This window comes from Podarcis pityusensis, assembly GCF_964106645.2.
Source record: "Podarcis pityusensis genome assembly, chromosome: 5".
Taxonomy (NCBI): domain Eukaryota; kingdom Metazoa; phylum Chordata; class Lepidosauria; order Squamata; family Lacertidae; genus Podarcis; species Podarcis pityusensis.
Genome location: NC_138032.1, coordinates 83,139,078 through 83,165,260, shown reverse-complemented (window position 1 = coordinate 83,165,260; position 26,183 = coordinate 83,139,078). Strand labels below are relative to the sequence as shown.

The 26,183-nt window shown below is 43.0% G+C and overlaps 1 protein-coding gene and 3 long non-coding RNA genes across 12 annotated transcripts in view; 1 reads left to right on the top strand and 3 right to left on the bottom strand.

The window, feature by feature from the left end:
- Positions 1-1,241: 1,241 nt before the first annotated feature.
- LOC308478280 lies at positions 1,242-3,468 on the bottom strand. Its single transcript, XR_013987015.1, has 2 exons — positions 2,509-3,468; positions 1,242-2,289 (listed from the first exon to the last, which is right to left on the bottom strand). It is a non-coding gene; the product is annotated as an uncharacterized lncRNA (long non-coding RNA).
- Positions 3,469-7,459: 3,991 nt separating this feature from the next.
- Positions 7,460-15,814, bottom strand: LOC308478255. 2 transcript variants are annotated; one of them, XR_013986981.1, is made up of 4 exons: positions 15,674-15,814; positions 14,051-14,178; positions 11,158-11,267; positions 7,460-7,913 (listed from the first exon to the last, which is right to left on the bottom strand). It is a non-coding gene; the product is annotated as an uncharacterized lncRNA (long non-coding RNA). The 2 variants fall into 2 exon arrangements; XR_013986982.1 differs by lacking the exon at positions 15,674-15,814 and having other exon boundaries at positions 14,051-14,204.
- Positions 15,740-21,522, top strand: LOC308478267. Its single transcript, XR_013987000.1, has 2 exons — positions 15,740-15,839; positions 21,237-21,522. It is a non-coding gene; the product is annotated as an uncharacterized lncRNA (long non-coding RNA).
- The window catches only part of LOC308478234 (disks large homolog 5-like), a 24,695-nt gene continuing 19,778 nt past the window's right edge, over positions 21,267-26,183 (bottom strand). For 3 of the 8 annotated variants that reach the window (XM_081007671.1, XM_081007667.1, XM_081007672.1), the window contains 6 exons: positions 25,813-26,125; positions 25,314-25,379; positions 23,932-24,385; positions 23,198-23,291; positions 22,347-22,508; positions 21,267-21,406 (listed from right to left, as the gene is read on the bottom strand). In XM_081007671.1, coding sequence (XP_080863797.1) covers positions 24,332-24,385; positions 25,314-25,379; positions 25,813-26,125 — 433 coding nt within the window. In that variant the 3' untranslated portion in view covers positions 21,267-21,406; positions 22,347-22,508; positions 23,198-23,291; positions 23,932-24,331. Of the gene's footprint in view, positions 21,407-22,346; positions 22,509-23,197; positions 23,292-23,407; positions 24,389-25,313; positions 25,380-25,812; positions 26,126-26,183 lie in introns of those variants that run through there. The other 5 variants (XM_081007668.1, XM_081007673.1, XM_081007666.1 and 2 more) reach the window with 5 other exon arrangements.

The following is a 26,183-nucleotide window of genomic DNA, read 5'->3' as shown; positions in this document are numbered from 1 at the left end:
CCTTTGACTGGACATAACCATTCAGGGGTCCTTTACCTTTTACCCTTTTTTAATTATCACATCACAATAAATTTGTTAGTCTTTAAGGTGCCACAAGACTCTTTGTCGTTTCAATACAAAATGCCGGTGTGTCAGCAATCACAACAATAAGCTGGGGAACCAAAAAGGACTGCCAAATCCTTGTCTTGAATGGAGCTGAGTGCAACTTTAATAGTTGCTTGCTATGGAGGCGATTGAACATGAGATGTTCTGCATGTACAGCATGTGCTCTACCACTGAGTTATGGTTCTTCCCCACTCCGGAAAATGCTCAGACTGCAAAGCCTTCCTAGACTTGAGAAAACAGTCTCAATAGCTAACTAGGCTAGTCAAGGAAAAACAGGCAATGCAATTAAATAATCATGAGAAACACCAAGTTACTGCTGGCTGAAGTAGTTAAACGCTTTGTCCAGCATCGTATGCGCTTCCTAGAACAGTCCTGCAGTGGCTCTTTTAAATAGCCATGGCGTCCTCCAAATAATTCTGGGAGCTGCAGTTTGCTTTCATTTTTATTAAAGATTTCTTGGTTTACAAATGTATGCGCAATGTCTCTTTTTTTCGAGTTACATTTTCTATAGGTCATTTTCATTTGTTGATACATTAGGAAGAAAATGAGGGAAGAGGTGGAGGGGGCCAGAGCTGCAGTTTGTTAAGGGTGCTGTGAGCTGTTAGGAGACCCCTATTCTCTTCACAGAGCTACAATTTTCAGACCGGTTCAACAATCTCTAATCCTAATCTTCAGTCCTAGGAAACTCTGAGAACTGTAGCTTTGTGATGGTACTGCAGGTCTCAGAATTCTTTCAAGGGCAAGTAACTGACTGTTTAAAACGATATGATACTGCTTTACATATATACTGCAGATGGGGCCTAAGAATCCACAACACAAAGCTGGGAAATGAGCAACGGTGCCTGCTGATCTCCAGGGCACAGTTCAACACTTTTAAAATGATGCTCCCTTAAATTTCATATTAGGGCCCACCAGCATGGGACTTTTAAAATCCTAAAATGATGCTGGAGCCACCAGCCAGTGTGTGTGGTAAGTCCAACTGCTAGGCAAGTGAGGAGATGAGTTCTCAGCAGCCACAGGACACCCTCTCCTTAAACAACAACCAACTTGATAGCAACATTCAGTAGATGCCTCTCTGACACTTAGTGGCAATCGTCACCCTCTCAAACTTCTTCCTCCAATTGTTACCTTTTAAAAAAAAAAGTTCTCAATAATGTTATTTAAAGTCATTACCGGCTTCAATGCAAGGATAATCCCCAACACTAAAGCAGAGTATCTGAAGGTTCTGAAATGGTAAGTGGCTGCAATTTGGAGCCTGGCTGCCTGCAAGCATGGCCCATTCAGTTTCTTCTTGACGACCCTCCGCTTATTAAAGTTCAGGCTTGGAAGGTGCTGCTGCATTTCTCATACGGCTGCCTGCCTCTAATTAAAGAGGATGTGAGCACAACCAGAACCCAGCTGAAAGCTGCTCCAATGCTTTATCTTTTAATTCAGCGCCCTAATGCCTTCCCCCTTGCACATGAAGAGCAGCTCATTAATTTCCCACCCAAATGTGATGTGTGCTCTTCCTGAATGCATTTAGCCATGCTTCACAGCCTCTGGACCTAATTGCTATCATTAGAGAAGTTTTCTGCACCACAACATACAGCAACCACTGCCGCTTCCGTTCATTTGCACATTGCTTGGTAAACCTCGGGGTTCCCACCTTCCCACCTCTCTTCCCATGAGCATCTCAGTTTATCATACCTTCTTGTGTATCTAATAATGGTTTAATCACTCAGTGTATCACGGCTCAGTAGCAGAATGAGATGTGCCCAAGAAACTATTCTGTCTGTGAAGTATCTCTATTTCAGTTTCATTAGTATTCTTACCAGGAGCTTCTGTTCCTTTTCAAAGTGTCTGCTGCACACACCGTGTTTGCTAGGACTGTCGTCAGCAACTTGGTTCTCTGGCGGCTAGATGCATGTGCTGCACCGTAACACATTATCAGTTTCAACACGATGCTTTGGATGATGTTTTTGTTTTGTCAGTGAAGGATTTGCCTCATTGCCTCCCACAACTGCCTTGTGTTCTGCATTACAATGTTCAATCTTCAGTATCTTTATGTGACGTCCTGGCCACAACTCTGATTGCCTTGTTGCTACCTTGTCCTGGTAAAACCAGCATGGATAATTCTGGCTTCACAAGGCTGGAGAGACAGAGTGGAAAATGTTCAGAGATGGAGGCCAGCTGTCCCAAAATGTCCTAAAAGAAAGCAGAGGAAGAAAGTCAGTTCCCCTGTGGACATCTGGAGGACCACTCTAACCCCAAACTCAAGGCTCAGGGTTGAATTGGCCCAATTCCTGTATGGTCCTCCTCTTGCCCCAAACCCCAGGCTCTCCTTCCACCCAACATCTTCTAAATCTCATTCCCGGCTCTCCCACACACCCCACTGCCGGATATCTTGTGAAGCATCTCACTCACCACAATTGTCCATGTGGCTTGAATTTTTTGAAAAGGCTGCAATTTGCTGGTGGCTCCGGTAAGCCTCTGAGCTAGCGGCAAGCATGCAGACCAGAAATTTGTCATCCCTGTTGAGTGGCCCAAGTTGCAAAAAGCAGGCTTTTCATCCAGGGGAGGGGGGCTTCTTTGCACCCAAGATTGCAGAACTGGGGCAAACACCACAGGTGGACAGAGCATCTGAAGGACTTAGTACCTATTCCTCTGTTTTTTATCTTAAAGTCAAACCTCAGGTGCTGGCAAGGCCTGGATCTGTGGTGAAACGGCAATGGGGGGGCAATATTTATTATACAGTGACAGGCAACACCTGTCACAGACCCTGCATCTCTCCTTGTTTGAGTGTTTTTGCCTGGCTAGATGGTGCCCTTGAACTGGGATTGTGCTCCCTGCCTGCCTTGTTGCTTGTGTGTTATGTGTTTGTAAATTTAGTGATTTTTTTCCCATGGCTGGAATGTAAGCTAGTGTAGAAATGCAAAAGCTGTATCTTTTGCTCTACCCCAGTGATTCCATTCCCAGCCCATTTTTTTGCCATGCCCCACCTTAGCATCTCTAAAATCCCGATGCCCCCCCCCCCCGGTGACATGTAATTCTTATTATTCAAAAAGTGAACTTCTGTTCACGCGGAGGAAGCCTACAAGGCCATTAACTTGGTTTACCTCATTGTCAAATTGCTCCCCTTAAAAATCAAATTGCCCTTCTGTGGGGCGTGGGAACCACCGCTCTACCCATTTCTACCTCTGGCCCCAGCTGCCACAGGCATGTGGCCCTCAGAATGTGGCTCACGAGAGAAAATGTGCCCCCCCCAAAACATCTGTGACTATCGGCTGTGTCTGAGGCCTACTCAGAAATGCCTTCTTGTCTCAGTCAAAATCATCTTCATCAGACCCCGCTAAATTTTGGAGAATGAGGGTACTTGTGAGGGCTAAAAGGCAGCTGCAGCACAACACAACACTGCCCCCCCCCTGTTGTGTCATGACTACCATTTCCATGTTTTGTTGGGGTTTTGTTCCCATTCACAAGTATTGCTTGGTTTATTAGGTGTCTTAAAAGGGCCTGTAGGCCTCAAAAGGTGGCTTCAACCCTTGATTCTGGCTCCACTTACCCTCATTGGAGCAACTGACATTAAAGGCCTCAGCTGGGCCTCTCAGATGGCAAAGTTGTAAATAAGGCTGAATTAGGGAAGCCAAGAGCCTCCATAATATGAAATATAAACAGAATATTCAACATATTTTACAGGCAGTTAACCATTTTGTCCGTGTGGTGTGTTTCTGTCTCTCTCAGTCTCCATGGAAAACAGTAAACAAAGAGTCTGTGAGGCTTCAGCCACTGTTTCCATTCTGGTATAAACTTTTCTAGGCCAAAGCCTACTCCTCTATCTATGTAATATTTTATTCTACTGAGCTTTAAACAACAGCTTTTTACAACAAACACTCATAAATGACCTATGCTATAAATTAGTCGTTTTGTGTTGCCAAGTCACCCTTCTGAATGAAGGGGAAACAAAAGACTCCCGTAGCTGAAGGGCCAGTGTTACTTTTCTTAATGCATAATTTGTTTCCATTTATTTATCTTGCACAGAGATCACCTGGTAGCAGTTTGCCCTATGTATGAAAGTTTAAATGTACATAAAATGCTGCATTTGAATGCTCTGTATTTTAAATGCTGTAAAGGGAAGTTTACCTTAGGCAAGAGGTTCCACTACAGCAAAAGCGTCAAGAGAAGGCTGGTGTTTTTCCATTTCGATGAGCTGCCATTTTCCATTTTGATGACCTGATGAGTCATCACCAGAAAGGAAACACAAGCTGCAGAGCAATCACAGCAGGAAGCTGAAGCTGTGTGTGCTACTTGGTGATGGCTAGCAGTCTGCATATCCCACTTCTGAGTTTATGGCCCCTGTGAGAAAAGCCTGGTTTGTGAGCATGGATGGAGGGGAATGACATCTCATCCATTAAATATGATTGATGTGTGTGCACTATAGATCTGAAAGGGCTATCAAACTAAGGAATTTCAAGCACTACCATGTCTCAAAGGGCTTGGGATTTGTAAGAAAGTATTCTAATCTTTCTCAGAACTGTTCACTTCCTAGATTACTCTGTGGAAGTGAAACTTTCAGACCGGCTTAGGTTTTCAATCTGGCTGCTCCCTTAATTTTAAAAAATATATCTTTGTTAATAACTGCAGCTATCTGACATGACCTCGTGGTCCTATTTATTTGGGAGGTGGCAAAGCTGTCTCTAGGCTAATGTCGCTTCAAAATGTATAAAATGAGCTCAGATGGAGGCCTCTCTACAAGTTAAAAATAATAATAATCTGCACATAGAAAACTAGCATTTTAACAAGAAGGGTTCTAGCCCTGCCTTCTTTCAGACATGCTACCTTTCTGTGTGTAGGAATCGTTTTGAAGTGGGGCAGGGTGAAGAGGGTGTCACCCAGTTATGAGAGATTACATCTGTATTCTGACATATGCAGCCCATACATTTACCACTTTGGGGTGAATGGCCATTTTGTGATGTCGGCCACACTTGTACTCTCAAGAACACACTCATATCTTAAGAAGCATAACACCAGACCATAACATCAGAACATTTGCTTATCATGAAGATGCAATTTACCCTAACCAATTCAGTGTGTGCTTAAACTGCAGAAAGTTTACAAAGAGTCAACAATAAAGAGTAGAGATATAGCAACCTTGCACAGAAAAGCAAGGAAGGGGCTTTCATCTGTCAAATTGACTCCCCCCCCCCCCCAGGAGGCTGCATCACATACTGATTTTGAAAGTCAGTAGTTGAACTAATGTTCAGGTTTGACAGCTTGCAGACATGACTGTGTCTTTGGGATTCAGCTTCGAACACTGGTATTTGGTATTGTTAAGAAACACAGGCCTATATGCAGTTTTTGTAACTTATTCTGGTAGTACTTGGGAGCCATAGTTTCAACATGACATGAGCAAAAGGCAGTTCAAAACGCTTCTGAATGGGGGGGGGGGGAGAGGCTGAAATGGCTTGAGTAGGAATTTTCAGGCAATATGTCTTATACTCAAATGCATTCAAAGTTCCATACATACTGATCATCCTTAAATCTGGGAGATGTTTGATCTGCATGTGCGTGCGTGTGCACCCCCCCCCCGCACCCCACAGTTTGCCAAATCACCTGAATTCTGTAACCTGTGTGACCAGAGAATTTTTTTCTTGAGCATTAAAAGGAAAACAATAACAAGGTATGCTGGAGCAAGCATAGGAATATGCTTGCATAGGATTTTGTGAAGCCTGCCTCCCCGTGGCTGAAAGTGGGGGTGTCCCCACAACTGGGTTTTGGTGATCCTGGCCAGGAAGTAAGAATGGAAGCCTCACAGTATAAAGCAGGACTCTTTGTACCTTCGCAGGCAGCGCCTTCTAGGAAGCGATGAAGACTAGCAGTGCCAATTCCTTTGGTCTTGTAGATGTGCAATAGCCTTTCTTGCATTGAATGGAGGGGTGGAGCTAACCCCTTTCCCTCCCAGTTCCATCATGCACTAGCAGAACTTGGGACGCCCTGGCCAGGATATGTAAGGGCATAAATCACCCACCTGAATAGCAAAAGTTACAGATAATCAACTATTTTCATCTTTATGTGCCCCAAGCATCCCCAATCATTGCCCATACTAACTGAGACTGACAGGAATTCTAGGGCAAAAATACCTGGAAGGCACCACATTGGTTAAACTTACTGGAATTACTTAATTATCTTCTTCAGTCTGAATTTAAGAAGAGCTGCAAAGAAACCAGGCAATAATACTAACACTAGGACTGTTGACTACAACGAAATAAAATTACAGAGGACGTTTACTCAATAGTATTTTGAATACCCCTGTAAAGAACAATATAATATAGAGAAGATTAAAACCTGGGTGTGTGAATCCCTTAATCTGATCCTAAAGCTGTGGAGGAGAAATAAATTAATCCATCTAATGTATCAAAGAGCCTCTAGCTACGTTAGTTTTAGCTAAACAATTATGCAACTCATTGCAGTATCCACCATAGTTCTGTCATTTTGTCAAGTCAAAGTGCATTACTTTTAGAATTACAAAAACCACCTCATTCCTTGAGATAACCACATGCCCCATATAATAGCAGAAAATATTTCACTTAGCCATTATGTGGAATTTATGGCCATCTTTCAGTAGGATCACCAAAACAAAATCATAAAGATCATTAACCAGGGAGAGGTTGGGGACAGCTATTCAAATATATCAGTAGCTGAAGGAATGCTAGCTTACTTCATAAGACGTACATTCATAAGACATTCTTTCTCTCCCAAGACATCTGAAATCAGGTCCAATGAAGCCCTTGCATGGTCCAAAATTTGTATCCCCCACCCCACCCCGTGGCTTTGTCATTTTAAGCCTTCTCTTAACTTGGGGGAATTGTTTTATTTTTCAGCCTTACACACATTAGCTTGAGAAAAGCTTATAAAGCACTCCCATTTCCAAACTGGGCGTTGGAAGGTCATGGTTTAGGACTCCAAATCTGCAGGGCTGAGGTAGTAGAATTTTTACCTTTTGCCTAATGCCTCTTACACTGGAAAGAAAAAGGACCATCTACCAAGCCCAATTTCCTTCAGGCAGATGTTTACCACTGATACTCAAAATGTAGTATTTTGTTAAATGGGAAGGGCACAAAGAGTGGTATGTCAAGTTGGATCTTTTAAATTCAGTGGTATCAAAACTGAAGCAAGCTTTGCTCTGAATTTTCTTTTGGAGTCATTATGCTTCACGGGTAATTGCAACTCTAGCAACAAAATGCAATTTGGAATCTCACTGTAAAATAACCATTACAAATGTCTGTGAATTTGTTTTAATTCTGTAACCTGGTTGATAGTAGTAAACTGAACAACGGAGTCAGAGAGGGATTTATGCAACACTTCCATACAAGTCAAGTTATAGATATTGACCTTTATTTTAACACACTACTCAGTTTCTTTAACTTTTTTTGTTTTCATACAGTGACTTTTTTTAGTTCAGAAAATATATTGTAACAAAAATTAAAAAACAAAACAAAACAGACACATTTTTTGACAGTGGCAAAACTAACAAGTTACAGGACCACACTAGAGGCTGTCATATCCCTTTAATAGAGGCTGCAATTATAATTAAATAAAAATCTCTATGGCTATTACACACCAAAAGAACAAAGCTTGAGCAATGTAAGCTTCCAATTACATAGACTACCTAAATGTGATAAAATAAAGACTGGGGTAGGGGAACCTGAACAGGTTGCTTGCAGCATCACAGTCTTATGAAAAAGGAATCCACAGGACCTTGTTTTGTTCTTGATCAACTGTTGTCATGATGTGAGTGCAAATGATCAAAAGAGGGCTTCCCTGGACAATCCCTGTGAAAAGAAGGATCACACACACCAATCAATCAGCATGCTTGTTTACAGGGGCCGGGCGGGGGGGGGCGCTGAATTTGCACTAGCGCCAAGAAATCGAAACACACTGAAGCAACAAAAAGGAAGGGGGATTAATAACCCCCTTCTTGGTGATGATGATTTCCCACCCTTTCTCCTAAGAGCTCAAGGTGGTCATATGTAGGACACCCTCCATTATCCTCACGATAATTTGCAGAGAACCAAAAAGTGGCCTGCCTCTTTGTCAACAGGAACTGATGCTGTGAAAGGAGGGAGTGTAATAGCGCCTGCACTGCCTGCTTCCCTATAAGCATTTCCACCAGCGGGTATATGAACTAGGCCTCACTCTTGATGTGGCCCAGGAATCAGGAAAATGAAGGGAGGTGCATACAGACTGTGCTTCTGTACGCGTTCTCACTGTATGGATTTTGAGTGTTGATGGTGGAATTTGTAGGACCCAACTCTTAGCATCTTTAATGGCATTCAGGAGTGCTCAGCTATGGTTCTCATAGGCCATGGTATCAGTTTGTCACTGAAGCACTTATGCAGATACAGCCACAAGAGATCACAAACAAGACATCAGGGAGGTGGGTGGGGAAGAGGGAGACTTCAGCAATGGCGTCTGGCTTCTTAGAAGAGAGACAAACAGCAAGGGAGAGACACACAGAGAGACAGTTAAGATGTAAATTTTTCAGGACACTGAAACTGCGTGTTGTTCCTTTCAGGGGACTAGTTTGAGAGTGACACAGGGAGAGGCCTAAGATAAGGGGGCATCTCTCTTTGTAACTCCCATTGAGCTTAGGAAAAGGAGAAAGGAACTGGGCTTTCTGGCTTTCACTTTTCTTTACCGTTTGTGGAAGCAGAGTTCTTTTTGTGGTTAGCAAAAGAAATCAGTGTTGAAGAAGCCAAGCTTCTGAGAACGTTCATTCCTGCTAAGAAAGCCTTTGCTGTTGCAATACAGCTAACAAAAACATGGCAAGAGGAGAAAGCAGCCAGGCCCCACGAGTATGATCCTCTAAGACAACTGTTTTGTTATTGAGCCCTCCGAAAGCTATTTTCAGTGGCATCAGGTGACAAAGTTTACATATTAAATCTAAATATGGTTAGAGGGACCCCTGTTATAGCATAATAAACCTTCAGGGCTGAACAGAAGGCTAAGTTTAGTAGCAAGGCAGAAATATACAAAGAGATGATGGCCGTAGCAACAAGCCACTATTTACAAATATAAGAAGATGGCCGTTTACGGGTTTCGTTAATAAAACAGGCATGACTGGTTAATAATAATAATAATAATAGTAATAAAAAAAGAACTGGCAGGCTTATTCAAGGGATCAAGTTAACAGAAAATACAACACACTGGTGCTCAGTTAGAGCCCATTAAATGCTTTTAGGGACATTCAAGTTGGATTTGCAAGGCAAAGCACAAGGGGAAATTGCCAGGAATTTCCTACCACCCCATTCTGGGGGATTCAGAGTTAAACAGTTAAAACTGCATTTATGATCAAAGCCTGTCATAGTTGCTTTGTTGTTCTACCACAGCAATCAGTGGAGAAAAATACCAACACAGCAAGAGTCTCTCATAAGGATATGTTGGCCTATTGCAAAACTTCCTTCTCAAGCAAAGTGTTGCAGGGTTACTCCATCCAATAATCTTGCTGCACTCCAAAAAACCTGACTATTTAGCATGTCTCCACTGCACAAATCCCACCGATTCCCAAGGCTGAGAGGGATCATGCCATTGAGACACCCTTGTAGGATCCCACAGTGGATCTGCATGCATAAATGAAGTTCCCCGTTTCTCCCTCAGCTTATCTCTAATTCTACCAGGAAACTGAACTTTCTGTACTTCTTGAGGGAATGGGGGGAACTAGTGCTTGGGGCTGAGAGAGTAGCCACCACCCCTAAAGCTTGGAGGAGGAGGGGACTTCCCCTCAAACCTCCAGAAGCATGTCAACAGACAGCAGTAAAGCGTGGGGGGGGGGGAACCATGGGAGTGATGGGCAAACAGAAAATGGAACCACCTCCAGAGAAAAAAATAAAAATCATACTTATGGGTTGATTTTGTCATCTGCAAAATTGTTTTGAGCTCCGGGAGGTGAAGTATTACTTTTGTGAGACCAACTGGTGTCCAGTGTCTCTGGGTGTTCTTACGTCTACTGAAAATTCTGGCAAAATTGGACACCCAAGACCCTGAACTTGCTTATTTCCTCCTCCCTTTTGTGACATGTCCTTTAAGGTTGTAAGCTTGAGGGCAGGGACTACATTCTTTTTAAAAATAGTGATTTGTACTGTGCATATGAACTGACCACACAGTCCCAAGCAGTCAGAGAAACCAGGATATAGACCAACAGACAGAATGTCTTCATTCTTCAAACAAACTAAAATGCTACTAGCCATTCTCCACAGTGTCTTCCACAGTCTGCTTGCAGTCCTCACTTGCTAATATTGGAAAAGTGTCTTGCATTAAAATGTTGCACAGGCAGTATCTTGGACATAGTCAAGTGCCTAAGTAACTGAGCAGGGGCTGGCAGGTCCAGTTTGCAGCAGCAACCTATGTAGTTGGAAACAGCTATGGCACCATTCTCCCAACTGTAGCATCACTGCCGCTTACCTGGATCGGACTGGGCAGCTGCAAGCTCTGCCCCCCACTCCTCTCAGATGCTTCTGCCAGCTTTTGTGCCCGACATTGCTGGGTTTCCTATCCCTTGAGCTGACCATTTGGGAAATCCTAGCACGTAATACAGACTTAATGGTTGTTCCCTTTCTTTGAAATAGAACATGCTTAGTACTAAAGGGATGATTTATAATTCTTCTGGTTGTTATGGGGAACCAGGTGCTATGCTGTGATCTACACACAGGAGACTGCTAAGGGATGGGGGGGAATGCTGTTGCAAAAAAATACACACACACATACAGTGGTACCTCAGGTTACATACGCTTCAGGTTACATACACTTCAGGTTACAGACTCCGCTAACCCAAAAACAGTACCTCAGGTCAAGAACTTTGCTTCAGGATGAGAACAGAAATCGTGCTTCGGCGGCGCGGTGGCAGCAGGAGGCCCCATTAGCTAAAGTGGTGCTTTAGGCTAAGAACAGTTTCAGGTTAAGAACGGACCTCCAGAACGAATTAAGTACTTAACCCGAGGTACCACTGTAAACATGACCCAGCTAGAGGAATCAGAAGCCAGCCTTCCACTTTGCTATTGTTTCCTTTGGCATACAAACCTGTGAAGTACTTGTTATATTCCTGTTCTATCTTCTGAGCAGTCTCAAACTGTTCTTTAGAATGTTTCTGCGTAACTTTGTCCCTCAGGAAGACGGAGTCTTTTTGCTCTCTAACACAGAAATGTAGAAAAAGCTCGTTAAATGCTTAATTTTTCAGGGGACACAAGGCAAACCATTAGGGAGCTAAACAGATTTGCAGCCTGTTTTAATCAGCATAGAAATGGTGTGTGCAGAGCGCCACCTGGTGCCCAGTATAGGAAGGCTGCCTGATACACTGCAGCAGCAGGAGCAGCAGCAGCTAACCTTTGATCTGCTGCAACTGGCAAGGCAATCTGCCTTAATCAACAGGCACCTGCACAGTGGCAGTGCTGTCAACTGTGACAGGAAAGCACCCTTAGGGTGCTGGGTCAACTGTGACAGGAAAGCACCCTTAGGGTGCTGGGTGGCTGTCCAAAACATTTATATATAGGAAACATCGTTTATAAATGTTGCTTAAAATCTGAAATTTCAGTTATCTTTTATGAACCATAATTGTAAGGAAGCAAGCACTGAAAATTGTTGTGCAAGGTGGATATATGGAGTGTGAGTGCAGCTGCCCCACAAAGCCCAGTGGTTGCCACTTGGCTCCCAAAGCTGGCTTGCCTCTGTCACTCCACCTGGGCCTGGATTCCTGTTTTCTTATCAGAGCCGTTTTCAAAGTTACTTCTTCTGTACGGAGATCTCTTCCCTCTCTTCTCCCTCTCCCCCACTGGCAGTTTCATCTTGCCAAAACCTTGGGGTACTTGTCCAATTTTCACGTCTTCATTCTCTCTCCAATGCCTCCTGACTTTTGCACCTCTCCCTCCTTGCAAGGGTTTAAATATCATGCTGGCAGGGAACATCTGACGGGCACCTTGTTGGCTACCCCTGGTTTACGAATAATTGATTAATGATATGTTCAAAGCATTTCACGTGCATTCACTCAGCAACCCTTACAAACAGCTATGCAAGGCAGCTCAGTTTCATTAGCCCCCTTTTGGGGAGGGGGCTGGACAATAACTGCTCACTTTAGACTATCGAGGAAATTCACAAGTGTCCCTGCAGCTTGCCTGCTCTCTCTGAGACAGTGCTCGAAACTCCCATTGTTCCAGGCGTATTTTGTGACACGTAATTTCATTATCGTGAGCAGTTTCTGAGCTATGGGCACAGTACTGCACTTGAGATTTCAGATTAAAACTGCAGTGGAAGGAAAGGGGGACCCTTTTTCACTCTTCCCACTTCCAGCTACTGTCTGAAGACTGGATAAGAGACCCTCTTAAGAATATTAGGGGGCGGGCAGGGGAAGGACTAGACCATGTCAAAAATGAACAGAATATTTTAGCTGCAGTTGGTTCATTGTCAGCTTTGTATTCTTGTTATTAAAAAAGCGCACCTAGACATTCCGTTGCTGCGCCCATAACCTGGGTTTAAGGTGCCATTTAGCTTCTAGGTTTCATATCTCTGTTTCTAGCACTGCTCTGAGACACCATTCTGGTTGCATTCCTATTCTCTCTCTGTATTTCTGTACTTTTTGCTTCCCCCAGGCGACTTCTCACTCTCTCGCTTGGCTATCCTTCAATTTCCACCCCTCCACCACCAACACCGTGTCCTCTATCTCTCTCTAACAGTTCCTGTACTATTTAAATATACCAACAGAAGGAGCCAAGAAGTGCAAACACCTGACTTTAAACTCATCACCAGCCTAATATTCTCAAACCTGCCTCTCCCCAAGCCGTCTTTCCTATCTGCCCAGTTAACAGCGGAAGGGGAGCCTGCTGGACCAAAGGCCCAGCATCTCACAGTGACCAGCCAGATGCCTTTGGGATGTCCAAATGCAGAACCTGAACACCATAGCAAATTTACTTAGGCCCAAGCTAGTTGTGATGGAGACAAGCGGCATGTTCTTATTTAAACATACGTCTCCATTAGTGGGGCGGGCAGGGCATGCTTTTTTACCATGGAAGTTGTGCTCAGGTGAGGAGACCTGAAACTTCCAAATGGCCTAAAAGCACTTTTCTCATCAGCTTGGTTTACTGCCAGTAGCAGAGCTGGCCTGAGATAAAAGTTCCTGTAGCAATGGGACATGGAGAGAGGAGGTGGGGAGCTTGGATGGGTGCTCTTCCTGACAGAAGAAACAGAAACCTCCCACTCCTCACCTGAGAATAATATTCTACTGCTTTTTAATTGTATTAAATTAAATCCAATTTAATTTGGGGTACTGTTTTACTGTTTTGATTTACTTATTTACTTATTAAATACAATGTAATTTGGGGGATTTACTTATTTACTTATTAATACAGTGAACTACACTGAGATCTTACGATGAAAGGCGGCATGTAAATTGCACACGGTCAACAAATGGCTTTGAGGTTTATTACATTCCCATACTATGTAAGTGTTGTTAAATAATGATAATATTGGCTGCCATGTTGCATCAGATTTGGCCCGTGAAGTGTAAGCTTAAGAACAGGGGCAGAAAGTTTGTTCAGTGTCCCATGGAAAGTTACTGCCATGTGCTCTGAAGCCAACAACACCCGAGGTTAGACTCGAACACACAACTTGCTGGCTCACCTACTTAGCCACTTTCATCTAGGGATTACAGAATCAAAACAGCACATCAATCCAGTTTTTAAATATAAGAATGTAAACGTAACTGGGAAAGGGCCGTATTTCTATCTCCTTGTGCGTTGCCTCTTCTCCAAAGAGTTCAGATAAGTTTTTGTGTGGTTCCAGACAGTCTCCCACTTGAGAAGCTGGCAGGCCCAAACTAGTTTAGCTACAGCAGAACTGTGGGTGGGTGCCTTTTTTAAGAGAAAAAAATAAAGCTACGAGAGAGAGAGAGAGAGAGAGAGAGAGAGAGAGAGAGAAGAAGCACCTTCTCTGTTATCTCCTTTACTGAGGCAACAGTTGTCACATCGAAATGTCCACTCCTACGTTTATAATCTATGAATAAACAGTCTTTCACACCCCACTCGATGGCTTGTTGAGAAGCTTTCATCACCTCTGTTTTGGAAGAACAAAAAACAAAGAATGGTTTATTCATTTTTACTTTCACAGGAAGGTGGCATTCGGATGCTTCAGACCCAAGTTTTCCTTTGCACACGTACAGTATATATATAAAGCACGCTAATATTTAAACCAGTTAAAAGCAATCATTTGGCCTTATGTCTACTGAAGGGCTTAACTGGATCATCAAGGAATATGCACCCACAGCTGCACATTCCCCACAATGCAATATTCGCACAAGCTAATACCATGATGTTTTCCCCCCTTCTAGAATGGGGAGGGTAGAGGGATGTTACATTGTGGCCAGGAGAAAGGAGAGAGAATGGCGGGGGGGGGGGCAGCACTGCTGGCGTCTCTCCTGCCTCATTCAATGTAGGACCACACACAGAGTCTTGGGGAAAAGCAAGGAGGCTGTTGCAGCAGTTGCCCTGTTGGCTTCGTAGCACGACAACTGCTTCATAAACCCATGCTTTAATAAATCCATGCCGGGACAACTGTTTAATAAGTCCGTGCTGTCAAATGAGGATTTCCAGGCTGCATGTATAGCTGTCAGGAAGCGCTCTCCCCAAAGGAGCAAGCAGATAGAGAGTTTAATAAATTGCACAGGAGGGAAGGGAGACCATGATGCTTAACTCTGCACCATCACTTGGTACTTCTGCTTAACCAGGAGTGTTAAGCAGCACCTGTACCTTGGCTGATGATTGCCATCGTGGCTTGTATTTACTTTCCTTTTGAATTGAAAACAAGGTAATGGCGTTGTTCACAACTCATATTTAGCAATTTCCCACAGTTGAGTCTTTCTGGCCTGTCTCTTCCCTATACACACTGGAAAGAAACAAAATACGACTCTTGGATCAACCATTGCATCCAAAACCAGGGATCAGTTTGTTTCTCTCCCAAAAAGCCACTTCCGGACCTGGCCAGGAGGTGGGGTTGCGTATAAGTATAAGCTGGCAGCCACCAATTGGCTGCATATACACCATGACATCAGGATCTTAGCTGAGGCAGCAGTGCCCAATTCTGCCCCTTGATCTTAATCTCCTTGATCTTTATTAAAAAGAACTTTATTAAAAAGCAAGCATTAATTTGGTGGATTAAAGGGGAAAATGTGGTGTTCTCTTATGTTCCAACCCATGGACCAAAATTAAATATGGATGCCATCCATCCCTGTCTAAAAGTGCTGTGGCATGATGACGGGAAGCCACTTAGGCTGTCCCGGAATAAAAGCACAAAAACAAAGTCCTTTCCATTTTTAGGAAGTAGGCAACCATTGGCAGCACTAAAAATGACTTGACGGAATAGTTTCTTTAATTGAGAGTTATTAAAACATGCCACCTCTCTCAAGTAACTTTACTAGGAAACTCAATACCCCCTCCAACATTAACAGCAAGGCTTTGAAGAACAAAACGCTTGGCTTTTGTTCATACTTCATCGTAACTGCCCGCTTTTAGCAATGAGGCAAACGCCATTTGTATCTCAGAGATTTAATTACATGTATTTGCTGGGAATCTGTCCTCTTTCCAGCTTTTGGGCGTTTTCATCCAGCTGCCACACCATGCAGCAACCAAAGTTCCCCTGCGGCAGAGTGTCATCGACGTACAAAATGTCATCCTTCTTGAAGCTCAAGTCCTGCTCCACTTCTGCCATCCGGTCATAAAGTGCCCCGCAAAAAAAGAGAGATGAAGAGACCCTTTTTATTTTATTTTATTAAATTTTCTTTTTCTTTTTGACAAACTAATAATCATAAATAAATAAGAATAAAAATGTACACCCCACCACCGAGACCATTCCATTGTAACTATCCAACCTCCCAAAATTTCAACACCTCTTGCGATGGTTTGACCCCTTTCTGTTTTAACAGTACAAATTCTGCAAACACCCTCCATATCTCCTCAAAATCATTTTACCTGCATATTTCCCACCTTACCTTAATGGCATGTGTTAATTTATCATTAATAGCTATATCCCTCACCTCTTTATACCATTCTTCCATTTCATATTCTGCTTGCCCCTTCCTCAGTTTTCGAACAGCTTAGTTTCCGAACAACTTGGAACCCGAACGCTGCAAACCCGGAAGTAGGTGTTCCTCTTCATCCTGCAGAAGAGTGACTAGTGGGGTGCCACAGGGTTCTGTCTTGGGCCCGGTCTTATTCAACATCTTTATCAACGACTTGGATAATGGACTCAAGGGCATCCTGATCGAATTTGCAGATGACACCAAACTGGGAGGGGTGGCTAACACCCCAGAGGACAGGATCACACTTCAAAACGACCTTGACAGATTAGAGAACTGGGCAAAAACAAACAAGATGAATTTTAACAGGGAGAAATGTAAAGTATTGCACTTGGGCAAAAAAAATGAGAGGCACAAATACAAGATGGGTGACACCTGGCTTGAGAGCAGTACATGTGAAAAGGATCTAGGAGTCTTGGTTGACCACAAACTTGACATGAGCCAACAGTGTGACGCGGCAGCTAAAAAAGCCAATGCAATTCTGGGCTGCATCAATAGGAGTATAGCATCTAGATCAAGGGAAGTAATAGTGCCACTGTATTCTGCTCTGGTCAGACCTCACCTGGAGTACTGTGTCCAGTTCTGGGCACCACAGTTCAAGAAGGACACTGACAAACTGGAACGTGTCCAGAGGAGGGCAACCAAAATGGTCAAAGGCCTGGCAACGATGCCTTATGAGGAACGGCTAGGGGAGCTGGGCATGTTTAGCCTGGAGAAGAGGAGGTTAAGGGGTGATATGATAGCCATGTTCAAATATATAAAAGGATGTCACATAGAGGAGGGAGAAAGGTTGTTTTCTGCTGCTCCAGAGAAGCGGACACGGAGCAATGGATCCAAACTACAAGAAAGAAGATTCCACCTAAACATTAGGAAGAACTTCCTGACAGTAAGAGCTGTTGGACAGTGGAATTTGCTGCCAAGGAGTGTGGTGGAGTCTCCTTCTTTGGAGGTCTTTAAGCAGAGGCTTGACAACCATATGTCAGGAGTGCTCTGACGGTGTTTCCTGCTTGGCAGGGGGTTGGACTCGATGGCCCTTGTGGTCTCTTCCAACTCTATGATTCTATGTTTTCAAACTTTGCCCCGGAACCCAAACGGGGTCCATGAGCTTCTGTTTTTACTGTTGCATAGCAAATTTCAGTCCCTTGCATAGTAATTAAGCCTTTACTCTTCCCGCTTCTATCCTTGCACTGTTCATTTGGGTCCCCCCCGAATGTAATTAAGCCTTTTTTCCTCCCTCTTCTGCCCTTGCACCCTCATCTGAATCCACCCCATCATAATTAAAGCCTTCCATTTCTGATTGCAGTGTTCTGAGGTGATTTTTGGTGCTTTTGTTTTTGCTATTTTTCGCATTTTTATGGCTTTTTAATTTTTGTGATTGTTGCTTGTTTTTTGTTTTATGATTGATTGATTGTGTGACTGCGGAAATGGAAAAAAGCCCCCCATCCAAACAATGACTATCATCAGTGCAGGTAAGGAAATTTTTAAAATTATTTTTTATCATCTACAATACTGTCTTATTTTATAGTACCGAACATTGATTATTGCTTTCATTTTATGAATTAATGGTCTTGTACAGGCTTCCTCAACCTCGGCCCTCCAAATGTTTCGAGACTACAATTCCCATCATCCCTGACCCCTGGTCCTCCTAGCTAGGGATCATGGGAGTTGTAGGCCAAAAACATCTGGAGGGCCGAGGTTGAGGAAGCCTGGTCTTATTAGATAGTAAAATTCATGCTAAATTGCTGTTTTAGGGGTTGTTTTTTAAAGTCTGGAACGGATTAATCCATTTTGCAATACTTTCTATGGGAAAGTGCACCTTGGTTTTGGAACTGACTTACAGAACGGATTAAGTTTGAGAACCAAGGTACCACTGTATATCAAAGACTCCAGGGTGTGAACCAGGAACCTCCTGATTTGAGGCTGGGACTTTGCTGAGTTGAGCTCCTTGGGACTATGCATACTTGAGCCCCAGAGGCGTCCTCAGGTTCAGGACAGAGAGGGCATGTCAGTCCTTGCAGTAGGTAGGCAGCAAGGAGCCTGTGGAATGGCAAGGCCTGGGAGAAATAAATACTTCTTCTTCTCATGCCTGGTCAACAGAGCAGTAACTTAAAGCTCCCACTTCTCCCTCTACAGCCATTTCAAGAATCCCAAGTAGGAGGCGACCAGTTCCAGGGCTGATGCGGACATGATTGCCCACAGCCTTTATCTACCTGGGGGTGTATATTTATATTGTTAATGGGATGGATTCAGACTAAGTTTGATGAACTTAATTCCCATTGATTTCAATGGGAGCTGAGTAAGTCAAGACTAATTTTATCTCAATAGGACCCAAGTTCAACTAACATAGTCCAGACCCAACCCATCAAGAGGGATTTAGAGCTATGCTTCACCACTGTATCATTGTGCTTCAGGGCATATAATACATGCTCTGGATGGCCCAGCTGGTTAGAGCGTGGTGCTGATAACATCAAGGTTGCAGGTTCAATCCCCATTTAAGAAAGCTGCATATTCCTGCATTGCAGGGGGCTGGACTATATGATCCTTAGGGTCCCTTCCAACTCCACAATTCAACGATTCTATTATTTTACCCCTGTGCTTCACATTAGAGCCATCTGTTAAAAGGCAGTACAGCAAAATATCACAGAGGCTGGGAATTTTACTTAGTTTCTTCAATAGTTTATATTATTAAATATACGTTATTTAATTGTGTGCCTAAAATTACTTAAGGCTATTCAAGGAGTTCATGACTGAGATAAGCTTTGAACCAGAAAACTGCTGGCTCACTTATCTTTTTCTCTTTTTTAAGGAAGTGCTCTCTCTGATACTTAGTCATCTTCACAAATCTCTGGGAGGTAGATTAATAATATTCAATTTTACAGGCTATGGAATCATTCAAGAATCCTTAACAGGGCTGTGCTGAGCCTAAGGCCCACTTCCCTAATCATAGGATATCCATCCTTCAGGTAATTAAGGGGAGATTATTAAATGCGTTGAAAAGGAAGTATGGAATCACTATAAATACAGTTTGCCTTACTGTGACTGAACTTTTGATGCCAATTTTGTAGGTGTGCTCTTGAGTTGTATTCATAAAAATGGAATGCATGCTTGCTTCTGTTGACTATAGCATCAAGTGACAACTTTTTTATTGCAGATTAAGTCACTGGAGACAGTGCTGTCCTGTTCCCTATAGTCAGTTCAAACACAATGTAGACAATGCTTTCAATGCAGCTCATTTACACGTTCATCTGCAAGCCATCAAGTGCTTGAAAGTTTAAGAGATGCTCATATCTGTGTGAATTAGCCCACAGTTGTAGCAGATGAATAGTCGCCTAGTTTACCAATTGAACTTTTACATACCTGACATAGAATCCATCTCCGGGTAACTTGTTGAATTCTTGTTGAATTCTTCTATTCTGTACTGAGCTTTTATTCTAACATTTTCATCTGGCTTGAGCATTTCAAGATAAGCTTCTTCAGCTGTTTTGTTCCGCATGTCAACAGAACCATACTGCTGGGGGGGGGGGGGGGAGAAGAAACAAAAATACTTGAGAGCTCCAATCTGATGCATGTGTCCAACAAACCAAACAATGAAAATGATGTTATGTGGGACTAGAGAATCTGACTATACCAAAAGAGGGGGAATACATTCACATTGCATTAAGAACACACCATCTTTGCTAATGGAAAATTGAGGAAATGGCAACCCAGTCCAAAAAATACAGCTGGACAGCACAAGCTTTAAGAACTGTCATTCATTGGAAAATGTCTGGGCCATATTTCATCCAAGCATCACTGCTCTGAATCTTAAGTATCCTTGCTGGTGTCAGCTGACATTCCACCTTAAATTTTGTACATTTTCCAGCCAAGACCTAATAGATTTTCTGCTTATCTCAACCTTCCTCATCAACACTAGAATATTTGAGGGCCAGACTACGTATCATATGTAGTTGTATGATTATTTTTCCATGTGGTATTTTATTTTTCCTCTCCAAAAGAACTAGCAGAATGCTGGAATCTTGAATGAAGGATCAGCTGGAGTGGTGGTGGTGGCATGTGGGTGCATGAGAAGAGGAAGAAAACAAGGGATGATTTCCCCTTTCCATGCTAACCTTTTTTGTCCATTAAAAACAAAAAACCCAAGCTGCTTTTCCTTTCATGGGGGAAACTATGGATGTATTTTTGCATCCACAGATTCTGCAAGTGTTTGAACCACCAACCACCTTCCTTTTATATCTACTGCTTACCTCAAGTATGGGCTGGTCTCCAAGCACCAGCCCATCAGGTCCTTTGGCAGGGCTGTCATCTTCTACATCGGACACAAATATACCATGTAGGTTTCCACCACAGATCTGGATTCCGAGTTCCTCTTGGGACTTCTTAATGGTAACTGTTCTAGGTTCAGGTGTCCTCTTGCTGGTGTCTACAGAATTCCTTTCAATGGCAAGAGAAGAAGAGAAGACACCCAAGGCCTGTTTGACAAGCTGATCCTCATCAGGTCCTGCTCCTCCAAACCCTCAGCTCCAGCCAGCCCTTAACCCCTGTTCCCTTGCTATCTCTCAGCTCTCAGCAAGAGAGGCCCCAAAGATGTCCCAGCTGCCCCAATTTGAGTTCTCTGTGGCATTATTTGGCAGGAAGGAATCGACTCCTTTCCACCATGCAGGGCTTTTTCCCCCAGCCAGAACTCAGTACCTGCACCTCTCAGGTGAGCACTGTTGCCATTATAAAAGAATAAGGGAGGCATTCATGGTGAGTTCCAGCACCTGTTTTTCTAGAAAAATAGCACTGCCACCATGGATCCAAATTCAGTGTTCCTCTTGGGAACTCCCACTCCCTCGTGCTGAATTGCTTGGCCCCAGAGAAGGGCAACGTGAAGACCAAGCTCCTTGTAGAAGTGGAGCCCTTGCTTTAAAATCTGGCACTCAGTTTTCAACTCTACTCCCCTTGAATCAGCCTACAATATACAGCAGCTGCCCACCCCCCACCCCCAGACACAGAGATACAGACGCAGAGAGAGAAAGAGAGAGGGAAAATGAGGAAGCAGGTTACCTGATTGAATTGCAGGGATTGGTGGTTGGGGTGGTCTGCTTGGACGGAGGTGTCGTGATCCCTTCATCCTTTTCATTCACAGTATCAGTTATGGAATGGCTGTCAAGAGTTGCAGCTCTACTGCCTTGTGGAGTGGAATGGCTGCTCATGGGTTCTAGCCAGGAGCTCAAGTTAGAGGAAGGAAGAAGAATACCAGAAAAATTAAAAGCTGATCAACTGCATTATATCTAAACAGTTTCAGATATTTAGATACTTAAATGGGTGCTTAGATTTTCTTTTTTTCTTTTTTAAAAAAATAATATTTATTACTTTTCCAACAATTTAAACACTACAAAAAAATAAACAATACAATACAATACAAAAACAATACATAACACTAACACTAAACTAACAAAACAAAACAAAAACAATTTAAAACACATCAAACAGTTTCAATATCTTATCTTTCATTCACTTATTTCAATGACCTCCTCACACCTCCCTTTTCGTATTCCACTTCTGTTAATTGTTTCAGCAATTCCTTTCCATCTTCCTCTGCTTTCTATCCTTTAATTATCTTAACACATTCTAACCTTATTTTTCCCTTTAATACTCTATTAATCTATTTATACTTAATTCCTTATAACATTTCTACTAAATACTTAAATGGGTGCTTAGATTTTCATCCACATCCTGCTCCGAAAGCTTAAGGATGGCTGCCCCTGCTGCCTATAGATCTATCCTGGTTCTGGCTAGCAGCTGCAGTGATTGGCATCTTGCTTATTCTGCGATCAGCTGCTCTCCCCTAGCAGACAAAAGCAGAATGCAAAGCAGAAATACTGGGGGCACAAGGACAGCCAGGGGACATGGAAGAGAGGAGCAGAAAGGTAGCACAGATAGTAGGGACTGGGGTAGGGTGGGGTGGGGGACAATCAGTCAAATTTTGCAGACTGGGGTTAAAGGCAAGTCCCAGCTTGAAAAAAGGCTGAAGGCTACTGGTCCAAAAGGCAGCAGTTTCTGTACTTAGCACATTTCCCCCACCCCCTTTCCTTTTCTATTTTTTCCATTTACACATTTAACCACTATTTCAACTAGCCCTATCTAAGACATTTACAGAATAACTTACTTGTCTTTTTGATGTTGCCCTACAGACACTGGGCTCACCTGGGCAGGGTGGAAAGTGAGTTCTGCAACTGGCTACTGGCAAAGGACGAGGTCTCCAGGTTAAGCGGTGACTGCGGTGGGGTTACCAGGCTGGGGCTGCTACATTCAGAATGAGACAGTGAACCTGTATAGAACAGCACAGGAGCAGCCACGGCAGTTGGGTGTGTTGCAAAAGTTACCAGGGAAGTCACACCATCCCTTTACGTTGGCTTCCAAGTGTTTTTAATAGTGGGCTTCCAACAAGAACAACACCTAAATGTTCAATTACATGCGCTATTTAAAGACTACCCTACCACTAGGATATCATGGAAAATTTCATACTAACACTGAGAGGTTGAGGGGGCAAGAGAGAATGCTTTTAATACGCATGCACTAGAAATATGGGGTGGGGGCATGTCCTTGCTCAAAACATAAACTGCCCAATGTGCGCAGTGGTACCTTCAGACTCCCCCTAGAGCCCCCCTCCTAACCCTCTCAATTAAAAAATAAATAAATCAGGGTCTGGCTTGTTTTTAATTTGGGGGTCACCTCTCTTTGCGCCTGTGTGGTATTTGTTAAGGGGGCATGCATGGGTGTTTTACCTGGTGCTTCGAGGAGGAGGCTATTCTCATCCCATTACTGTGTTTTTCTTCTGCAAAAGGGCTATGTTGTGGTGCCCATGATAGTTTCTTAGATTTCCAAATGTGACCCCCCCCCCCACAAAGCAAGGATGGTGCCCTGCTTTAAACATTGACAAAAATCTACTAGCTAGAATGCCAAACTCTCCATTCATGCAGTAATTTCCAAGAAAGAAATAATATAAATATATATTACCCCTACTGGAGCCAATGACGGTCCTCTGGTACTTTGGCGTCCATGGTATTTTTATTCCTTCTGTCCTATACTGCAAGTTGCTGGAAGAACCTACCTTTTTTTAAAAAAGGAAGTCAAAACTTGCTTTTATTTTAGTCAAATCACAACATTTTTTCCCCTTTAAACTGTCAGTGTACCCACAACTTACAGATCCTTTAAAAAAAAAAAAAAAAAAGACTTGCTTGGGAATATTAGAATTTTCCTCCTTCAAACAGATGAAATAATCCCCCACTTTTATTCCAACTAGAAATTAAGTATTCCATTCCAACAAATAGTAAGAATACATGAAGTTACAGCCAGCCAGCCAGCTGACAGCCATGGAGTCTTCAACAGTTTATTAGAAATAATGTAGACATTAAAAAAATCCCCACTGCTCTGAACACAAACTGGTCAAAAAGCAACAACAAACACACCCAAAAGAAGATCGTATAGTGTATTAACATTTTGCCACTCGCTTTCATACTAACAGTGCAAATACAATTTGGTCTAAATGTACAGATTGACAAGCAACAACCTCTAGGCTCTAATCCCTCCCTCGTGAGATGTAAGAGCTTTGAGGATCAAACATACAAATGTATGGGCTTTACTCATTTTAAGTTTCAAAAGGAATTGCTAGTTTTAACTAGGATATCTTGAACACTAACTAGTGATTAAAAACAACAAAATGAAGAGCATTAAAAATTAGTGGAACATACCCTGAAGACACCCTTTTCTCCTTTTCATAAACAACATAAGACAGATCTGTCAGTTCTTTTATGCTTGGATTCATTTGGATCAATTGAATTATAAAGATCAATTTCATTTAAATGCTTGAAGTTATTGTTTCCTCCAAGACAACTGAACGAAAGTTTGGATTCCTCAAAATTTACATTAACATATTTACTGTCTTCAACACAAAATTCAATAAAGCCGTAGTCCCTTCAGTCATATCACTTCGCAGAAGCAGGCTGCATGGCAGATGGCATTGGTGGCGGCGGCACGGGTCCTCTTCCTCCTCTCCAAAGGGCTCGGCCAGAAAACAACAGCGGCAGGGCGGGAAGACCATCAGGTAAAGGTGAGGAGAAGGAGGAGGCGGCTGGGACTCCTTCTCGGGGCTCAAAGGCTCAGGCCTATTAACCACAGAACACTATACACATGCATCGGAAGAACCTACTTTAAAGTACAAAAGGAAAAACAGTCAGGCTTAATACGAAAGAGGGGGAAAACTCCTTTAGGCCCAGAATTTCACAAGAGATGTGCAAGATTTCTGCTGTAAGCAATATAAAGTGCTCCTCCGGAACAAGTTTACTTATTACAGAGAAAAATCCAACTGCATTCCCTGGTAGTTATATGGAGATATATCAATCTCATGGGGGTCATCTTTTTTTAAAGAATAAAAAACCAAAAGGAATGTATGGGTAAGGAGTGGGGCACCATTGTCCCCTCCCTGCTATCCTTCTCCCGAATGCTTTCCTCCTCAACTGAGCTCACGTATTGGAACTGTGCTCAGCTGGGACGGAGAAAACATTTGAAGATAGGGTTCTGCACTCCTTACTCCATACAGCCATTTTATTCTTAAAAATAAATTCCCATCCCTGTATTATCGAGAAATTGCTGTCTTTAGCTACAAACACACACCACTCATACATGCATGGAGCACACACAAATCACCAGTAGCTAATGTGGCCCTTATTTTCATATTGCAGTTGCACTATTTTCCCTCTTAAAAACAAAGCCAACATTACTGCCTATTGCTTTCTTCCCCTAGTTCAGGACTGCCATCCTGAGAACAGTTTCAACTGCATGCAACAGGGCTGCAGCCCCTAGCAAATACAGTGGTACCTCGGGTTAAGAACTTAATTCGTTCAGGAGGCCCGTTCTTAACCTGAAACTGTTCTTAACCTGAGGTACCACTTTAGCTGTGGGGCCTCCTGCTGCCGCTGCAGTGCAATTTCTGTTCTCATCCTGGAGCAAAGTTCTTAACCCAAGGTACTATTTCTGGGTTAGCAGAGTCTGTAACCTGAAGCATCTGTAACCTGAGGTACCACTGTAACTGGGCATCTTAACTGTACACTATCATTCCATGAGCCCACCCTACCTGGATAATGGCTTCTGTTTTTTTCTTCCTAGCCACACCTCTCTCTTCCTTCACCAAGTTCAGCTCCTGAAATAAAATAAAAATCCATCATTGGAGGTACATTAAGTGTACAAGAAAGTCTTTCTCTTAATGAAAACACACTGAATTTTTGAAAGCCTGTGCCATGCATAAGAAGGCATAATACAGCACACTGCATGAATTAGATGCAACTAGCAAATATCTTTAAAGCTGCAACACATATTTGCTTGCATCATAAGTTGAAACACTGTGCAGCCCCAAAGTAATAATAGAGAAATCAGAGAAGTTAATTCTGACCAAGGGATGATTGGCACAGAGGGCAATAATACGTAAGACTTTTGTTTTGCTAGCTGTAGTTCTAAATATCTGGAGGGCACTGGGATGAGGAAGACTGGTCTAGAAACTCGCAGAGTTACACAGTCAACACCACTAGGTTTGAACAACTCTTTCTGGCCAGAGCAAGTGCCATACAATACCATACCTGTCTTAAGGCTTCCATTTCCCCACTAGCCACTCTTTTCTCTGAGGACATGTTTTTCAATTTGGATTCAGCAAGTTCCAACTCTGTATCCAGCCTATCCATTTCATTGAGGACTTCGTCCCTCTCGCTCATGATGAGACAATACTCGGTGAAAACGGCGTCCCTCTCTTCCTTGTACTTCTGTGCATCCTTCACTGCTTTCAGCTGCATTGTCTTAAACCTTGTCACTTCTGCCTGCATCCGCTCCATCTCTCTCTGTAGCTCCTTGTTTTGGGCAGTGGCCTTGCTCAGTTCTTGCTGCCCGGTCTCAAACCTAAAGAGAGGTGGGAGGACAGTCACAGCAAGTCTTTTCACCACTTGTAAGCGAAACG